This window comes from Sinocyclocheilus anshuiensis, unplaced genomic scaffold, assembly GCF_001515605.1.
Source record: "Sinocyclocheilus anshuiensis isolate Anshui unplaced genomic scaffold, SAMN03320099.WGS_v1.1 scaffold1050, whole genome shotgun sequence".
Taxonomy (NCBI): domain Eukaryota; kingdom Metazoa; phylum Chordata; class Actinopteri; order Cypriniformes; family Cyprinidae; genus Sinocyclocheilus; species Sinocyclocheilus anshuiensis.
Genome location: NW_015536519.1, coordinates 75,533 through 84,035, shown reverse-complemented (window position 1 = coordinate 84,035; position 8,503 = coordinate 75,533). Strand labels below are relative to the sequence as shown.

General features: G+C 36.6%; 1 protein-coding gene across 1 annotated transcript in view; it reads left to right on the top strand.

The window, feature by feature from the left end:
• The window catches only part of LOC107693336 (pentraxin fusion protein-like), a 10,760-nt gene extending 5,387 nt beyond the window's left edge, over positions 1–5,373 (top strand). Inside the window, exons 5-9 of the mRNA XM_016492673.1 lie at positions 1,904–2,183; positions 2,287–2,426; positions 4,881–4,972; positions 5,044–5,146; positions 5,288–5,373. Of these exons, the coding sequence (XP_016348159.1) occupies positions 1,904–2,183; positions 2,287–2,426; positions 4,881–4,972; positions 5,044–5,146; positions 5,288–5,316 (644 nt within the window). The 3' untranslated portion in view covers positions 5,317–5,373. The remainder of the gene's footprint in view (positions 1–1,903; positions 2,184–2,286; positions 2,427–4,880; positions 4,973–5,043; positions 5,147–5,287) is intronic.
• The last annotated feature ends 3,130 nt before the right edge of the window (positions 5,374–8,503 follow it).

Sequence of the window (8,503 nt, the reverse complement as noted above, 5' to 3'; positions counted from 1 at the left end):
GAAAGCAGCTCGGAAGAGAGGGGCGGGGTGAGCAGAGCTCATTTGCATTTAAAGGAACATGCAACAAAACGGCTTGCTGTAGACAGAGCTGTTTTTGACAGGGTAAAAAGAGTGTTGTTTTACACTACCATTTACAAATTTTAACCAACGTATGTTATAGACTTTTCATTAAGACCCTAACCTCAGGGCTTGGTTTTTGCTCTGATATGCATTATCAGCTGTTAGATTTTTTTATTAAGATGTGTGTGCCTTTCCAAATCATACCAATTCAACTGAATTTGCCACAGGTTAACTTCACTCGAAGTGTAGTAACATCTACAAGCACTATGAATGCTCCTGAGCTAAATTTCAACTGTCGCAGATAAAAAAATATATGAATACTTATGCAATGGAATCATTTAAGTTTTTTATTTTTAATAAATTTGCAAAGATGTTAAAAACCTGTTTTACTTCCTCCTTTACAGTTATAGACTTTTCATTAAGACCCTAACGAATCATATCAAACTGTGGAAAATGGGCATCCGATGACCCCTTTAAGCTATTCTCATTTCATGAACATGGTTTTTAATATAGTTATAAGTCTAGTTATCATCGATGTCCATAGACTTCAGAAATATACCCATATGGTGCTCACATATTAATATGAATGGAGAAAGCGCAATGCCTAATTTGGCAGAATACAATTCATTTTTTCACATTTTGTTATGTTGCTGCCCCTCAGGGCTTGGTTTTTGCTCTGATATGCATTATCAGCTGTTAGATTTTTTTATTAAGATGTGTGTGCCTTTCCAAATCATACCAATTCAACTGAATTTGCCACAGGTTAACTTCACTCGAAGTGTAGTAACATCTACAAGCACTATGAATGCTCCTGAGCTAAATTTCAACTGTCGCAGATAAAAAAATATATGAATACTTATGCAATGGAATCATTTAAGTTTTTTATTTTTAATAAATTTGCAAAGATGTTAAAAACCTGTTTTACTTCCTCCTTTACAATTATGGTGTATGGAGTGTAGATTGATGTGGAAAAAAGTAATTTAAAGCAGTTTAGCATAAGGCAGCAACTTAACAAAATGTGAAAAAAATGAAGGGGTATGAAAATTTTCGCAAGGCACTGTAAGTCCCGCCTTCTAAATAAAAGAGCCAATCGCCAATGGGCAAAGTCATCACGTGACTGGTTATAAACTGGCTGCCATACAGAAACAGTCAGTCCTGAATCGTGCGCTTTGGACTGCAAAAAAAAAAAAAAAAATCTTACTACCTGAAGTTTTTCTTTTTTTCTTTTTCTGTGTTTTAACAACATTTATGGGACAGTTCATGTTGGATTTTGTTGCTGATTTGAAATGTTAAGTGCGAATGTGGCAGGGATCCACATTCAGGGATTTTTTCAATTTCACCATTCGCGAGTGAAAGATATTCCTTGAAATGGACTTTGTCAAGACTCGACTGACAGATCTGATAGGAATGCAGTATAGATAAGTAAACCTCATGAAATACTTTCAAATGTGACCCTGGACCACAAAATCAGTCATAAGGGTCAATTTTTCGAAATTGAGATGTATGCATAATCTGAAAGCTGAATAAATAAGCTTTCCATTGATGTATGGTTTGTTAGGATAGGACAACATTTGGCCGACTATTTAAAAATCCGGAATCTGAAGGTGCAAACAATCAAAAATTAAGTTTTGAAATATTTACAGAAGGACATTTAAAAAATATCTTCATGTAACATGATCTTTACTTAATGTCCTGATGATCAATAATTTTGACCCATACAATATATTTTTGGCTATTGCTAAAAATATACCCCAGCGACTTAAGACTGGTGTTGTGGTCCAGGGTCACAAATATAAAATATGCTGACCAAAACCATTTCTTGACACTATATGACATCTTACAGATAATTTGGCAACAGGAAGAACCGCCATACAGTCGTCAACCTATGGCCTCTGGTCTGCTGAACAGGCCATTGACTTCAGTCCAGGTTTCACAAAATCATGGTCATTGTGTTCCTCAACCACTGCTCAGACTAACCCATGGTGGAGAGTGGATCTATGTTATATTTACAGAGTAAGTAGAGTTGTCATCACAAACAGACTAGACTGCTGTCCAGAACGAATAAACGTAGCAGAGATTCGCATCGGAAACTCTTTGGAGAACAATGGCAACAACAATCCCATGTGAGACCCTCTTTCAGTGGCTTAATATCCATAAATAATCCCTGAAATCACATATGAAGAAAGACTATAAATCTAAATGATGTTTTCCTCCGTCTCTCTTTAGATGCGCTGTGATTTCTAGCATTCCAGCTGGTGTTTCCTCCACCTACACATGTAATGGTATGGAGGGTCGATACGTGAATCTGTTCATTCCTGGAGATACAAAGTATCTTACTCTGTGTGAGGTGGAGGTCTATGGAGAAGGTATGATCAAACATGGAAAATCAAGCTATAAATTAATTAAATCCAAAACGGGATTTTACAAATTTTGGGCTGTTGATTCCAAAAACAGTGTCTGTTTTGCTTGAGCACAATTTTTCAAGATTATGCATTTTTGCTTTTGAGAACCATTCGCAATGTGAAGAAGCCTTGTATTCTCACTTAATCAGCAGAAGAACACCCCAAACACATGACTCCTGTCTGAATCTGAGCCAGATTACAAATATTTGTTTAATTCTCAACCCATTTTCACGTGCATGACATTATTTTATACCTAATCCTGATTTCATGGTTATAATTATGACCAGTGACAGAAGAAAATGCAAACATGAGCCAGATTTTTTACTGCTATATCTGTGGGTGTTTTACCACATGAAAATATTAACAGAAAATTATAGATTTTGTGAAAAGTGCATAAGCACATTTGTAAGTGAATAAATACAAAGTTCCTTGGCATTAAATATTTATTAATATTGAGTATGAGAAAAAAATTTTATGCTCCTATGCAGACTGTAAGTTAAATAATACTTAATACATTTTGTCATTAAACCAAAATTTTGACATTTGACTGTTTTTGTTATTTTGATAAGTGCATTACAGCTGATACACATACAGTGGTGTGAAAAAGTTTTTGCCCCATTCCTGTTTTTTTTTTTTTTTTTTGCATATTTGTCACACTTGAATGATTCAGATCAATCAAATTTTTATATTACACAAAGATAACCAGAGTAAATCATTTTATTTTTTTATTATTTTGAAATAATTATTTAATTTGTTAAGGGAAAAAAAAAATCTTTCCAAACGTGCCTGGCACTATGTGAAAAAGTAATTGCCCCCTAAATCTAATAACTGGTTGTGCCACTCTTTGCAGCAACAACTGCAATCAAGTGTTTGCGATAACTGCCAATGAGTGCTTCACATCGCTGTGGAGGAATTTTGGCCCACTCTTCTTTGCAGAATTGTTTTAATTCAGCCACATTGGAGGGTTTTCAAGCATGAATGGACTGTTTAAGGTCATGCCACAGCATCTCAATCAGATTTAAGTCCGGACTTTGACTTGACCACTCCAAAACCTTAATTTTGTTTTTCTTGAGCCATTCAGAGGTGGACTTGCTGGTGTGTTTGGGATCATTGTCCTGCTGCATAACCCAAGTGCGCTTGAGCTTGAGGTCACAAACTGATGACTGGACATTCTCCTTCAGGATTTTCTGATAGAGAGCATAATTCATGGTTCCATCAGTTATGGCAAGTCGTCCAGGTCCTGAAGGTGCAAAACAGCCCTAGACCATCACACTACCACCACCATATTTGACTGTTGGTATGATGCTCTTTAATGAAATGCTGTGTTGGTTTTACGCCAGATGTAACGGGACACGCACCTTCCAAAAAGTTCAACTTTTGTCGCATCAGTCCACAGAATATTTGCCCAAAAGTCTTGGGGATAATCAAGATATTTTTTGGCAAATGAGAGACGAGCCTTTGTGTTCTTTTTGGTCAGTAGTGGCTTTTGCCTTGGAACTCTCCCATGGATGCCGTTTTTGCCCTGTCTCTTTCTTATTGTTGAATCATGAACACTGACCTTAATTGAGGCAAGGCCTGCAGTTCTGTAGATGTTGTTCTGGGTTCTTTTATGACCTCTTGGATGAGTCGTCGTTGCACTCTTGGAGTAATTTTGGTAGGCCGCCCACTCCTGGGAAGGTTCACCACTGTTCCAAGTTTTCTCCATTTGTGGTTAATGGCTCTGATTGTGGTTTGCTGGAGTCCCAAAGCCTTAAAAATGGCTTTATAACCCTTTCCAGACTGATACGTCAACTATTTTGTTTCTCATCTGTTCTTGAATTTCTTTAGATCGAGGCATGATGTGTTGCTCTTTAAGCATGCTTCACTTTGTCAGACAGGTTCTATTTAAGTGGTTTCTTGATTCAACAGGTCTGGCAGTAAAAAGTATCTGAAGGAAGTTTTTTGTTGATATTTAAAAAATGTACCATAGTCAAATCATTTGCAAATCAGCTGATCTTCATTCAAGATGCAGGGATGTAATTGATTTATTGTTTTTTTTTTATGTAACATTTCTAAGGTTTTATGCTCTCAACTGTCAATACTTCACTACATAAAAAGCATTAATTTGTGTTTGATACTAAACCTTATTCATCCTTACTGCAAGTGAACCTGTATTTAATGTCATCTGGGTCATATTTGTTTCACTTTGTGTACACAACCTATTCATGTTACATCTGTTTAACATTAAGTGTCATGCATTTGCACCAAAATGCTGTGGATTGTTGTCAAGATCAAAAGATGCAATGATACGATTATGTAATTGGGTATCCTAAAAATGCATGATTATATGATCAGTTGCATTTTATTATTTTGTATTTAGCGTTTTCTTTTCCCTTCTGTCTATGTATGTTCACTCACTGTCATGTGTCACTCTTTTAGGTCCTGTACTGAAGAAAACCTATGTGAAGATGAAACTGAAGTCCAGTTTGAGTCTGTCTGAACCTGAAATGAGAGTCCAGCTCCTGTCACAGGTGAGAGAGGGAAACAGAAATCTGAAATCATATCACACTGATAGCGGTTTTAAGAGATCTGCTCATTTCAGCTTCAGTCTGCTCTGGCAAAACAAGGAAATTCTGATGTGACGCTGCAATGGTCTCAACTGCCAGCTGCTCAACAGGAAGTGATGTGGAAGGAAGATGCATCAGGTGAGTGTGTTCATAAAAGTAAACACTGGCAAACTGAAAAGATGTTGATTTTAAAGTAAAGATATTATGATGAATATGTATGTATTACAAATTAACTGGGAAATTACATCTTTATAACGTAATGAACTGTTTTATTTACAGCTCAATGTGCTGTAGGAAAGAGAGGATGAAGATGATGATGATGGGAAAACTCTTGATCAACTTGTTTATCATCTTTCATTTACAACCCCAATTCCAGAGATGTTGGGACATTTTTTAAAATGCAATAAAATCAAGAATCTGTGATTTGTTAATACCTTTTAACTTTTATTTAATTGGCAAAATAAAAAAAAATAAAAAAACATTTCCAAAGTTTTCACTGACCAACATAAATATATTTTGTATATATGAAAAAAAAAAAAAGATTTTGATGGCTAACACACTCCAAAAAGGTTGGGACAGAGGCACATTTAACACTGTGTAACATCAACTTTCCTTTTAATTACAATGTTTCTGTCAGACTCTGTTCCGTGTTTTGTGGTTGTTTTGCTCCTCATGTGCCTTCCTTTCCCATGTTTAATTTGTCCCAGGTGTTTCCCATGATGTTTCATTGCTCCCAGGTGTGTCTCGTCATCCCCTCCTCCTGTGTGTATAAATAGTGTTCCCTGTGTGTGCTCCAGCGTCCGGTATTGTGAATTTTCATGTCATGTCTATGTCTACATGTATTGCGTGAGTGTTCCTTTGTATTAATTAAACCCATTTGGATTGATGTACTCCTCGTCTCTCTTCGTTCCTTGCTCCTCAGTCCGCTCAGCAGTGCACCCCTGACAGAATACCGGACTAAAACTGAAAGTAAGCGGCACTTTCCCTTCCCCGTGTTTAATTTCCGTGTTTTTGAAAGTTTTTTGTTTCCTGGTTTTCCCGCCCCCCGCGGCGATGGAAATTGCCGCTCGCGTCGCCGCATTGGATACTATATGGCGTGAGGACACGCCTTCCGGAGGGGGGCGTTATGTCAGACTCTGTTCCGTGTTTTGTGGTTGTTTTGCTCCTCATGTGCCTTCCTTTCCCATGTTTAATTTGTCCCAGGTGTTTCCCATGATGTTTCATTGCTCCCAGGTGTGTCTCATCATCCCCTCCTCCTGTGTGTATAAATAGTGTTCCCTGTGTGTGCTCCAGCATCCGGTATTGTGAATGTTCATGTCATGTCTATGTCTACATGTATTGCATGAGTGTTCCTGACAGTTTCATTGTTTGGGAATTGAGGATACTAACTGTTAAAGTTTTGCAAGCAAAATTTTTGTCCAGTCTCGTTTGATAAAAGACTTCAGATGCTCAGCAGTCCGTGATCGTCGTCTGGTTCTCCTTTTCATGACTGGTCATGCATTTTCAATAAGAGTCAGATCTGGACTGCAGGTAGGCCAGTCTAACACATTCACTCTGTCTCTACGAAACCACGCTGTTGTAGCACATGCAGAATGAGAGCTGGCATTGTCTTGATCTAGTAACCATGGACTTCCCGACATCATCTTGATTGCAGTATATGTCTCTGTACAATCCCATTTCAATAGTACCTTCGCACATATGCCAGTCACCCATGCTGTTTGCTGTGCTGCACCCCCATACCATGACAGACGTTTGCTTGAAAGTGAAAACCAAAAGCGGATGATGGAAAACACCAATAATTTCACATATAATTAAGGAAGCATGAAATGAAGCGACACAGTGGCTTCTTGAGGAGAGTGTATTGGTAGGATCAAATCTTAGAAAATAATTTAAAAAAATTTAAAACTTGAGTAAACTTAAACTTAGCCTATATTTTTTGTAGTACAGTGCTGAATGCAAATTTAGAGAAACAAAAATCACATTAATTGTCTCCTTTTACATTGATTGTTAATTATAACACTCAAGCTTCAGTAACTAACAGATAACTAATAACAGAATTGGCGGCTAATTCGTAAAGAAATAGCATAATCTCATTTGTATGATTTCAGTCTGCTTACTGCAAGTCCCACAGACAATTATGATTAGGGTAGACCTTCTTGCTTAGTTTTTTCCTAAAAATAAAATTGTACGAATTCCTACTAAACTGCCACCTCATCAAATAGTTATGTTTGGATTACCACCATCAGTAAACCTTATAACGGTTAAGTGAGTAAATTTCTCACATGGGATTGTTGTTGCCGTTGTTTTCCAAGGAGTTTCCAATGAAAACCTTGGCTCCATTGATTTGTTCAAAGCAGCAGTCTATCCTGTTTAATGACGATCACTTCTCTAATGATTTGTAGATACATCAGATCCAGCCTCCACCATGGGTTTGTCTCGGTTTCGGTGTGGGTGCAGTGAAATGAAAATGGTTATCGTCAATGGCTGTATTAGCCTTGTAGCGGACTGTCGATGACTGGACAGCCTTTCACTTGATTGCGATATTCAAGAAAGGACAACGAGAAATACAAATACCCATGTTATTCTCATCTATAATTCCCATGCAGTTTAAATTATTTAATTATATGTTAACTTTCCTTGTGGCAGGGAAAGAGTGTCACTAAAGTTGGTTCACTGGAATGGGCTGAGATGAGACATTTTAACAGACTCTCAGAGTTTGTATCTTAATGTTGTAGAAATGTTGTTGTAAGAATTGACAGAAACCTTTTAAAAGCCTTTGACCAGTGTGAGAGAAATTATAAAATATGTGAAATCGCCTTTAAACATTTGTACTTCTCTGTAAATCCTCCTGTTTTCCATGAAAAACAACATTTTGCATATATATGAGTGTTTTTTCAGAAGATGAGTTCATGATTTGGACATGCAAATCCTACCAAAGTGTCTGAGTGTTTAGGCAAATAAAGATAAACACTAATTACAGAAAAGCACTAAACATTAATTTTGGATGTTATAGGTACCAAGCTAAAGCTAAAGAAACCATTTGAAGCAAAATAAATCATCCATCTATTATAATATTGCATTTTAATAAATAAAGTATACATAATTATACATTCACAGTTTGAAAAAAAAAAAAAAACAAGTGGCCAGTTTGAATGATCTCATTCCAGTTTTCACTTCTTGAACTGGTCGACTTCCTTTGGAAAAATCACAAATATATAGACTAATTTACAGTAAACCAATGCCACATAAAAAAAAAAAAAAACTTCTATAACATTTATACTGAAAATAGACACATGTATGCACTAGAGTACGAGAAACTATTGACAAATTTTTTTCAGCCGCTTCTTCTTGAAATGTGAAAATCTCTGTAGAAAAAAGGTTTGTACTGTGTTTCACAGATATATTGACAGATTTATACTCCTATCCACCTTATTTTTAAACACAGAAGAAAGCCATTTTCTGTCAATGCGAGATTTCCAGTTCATTAACCGCTGT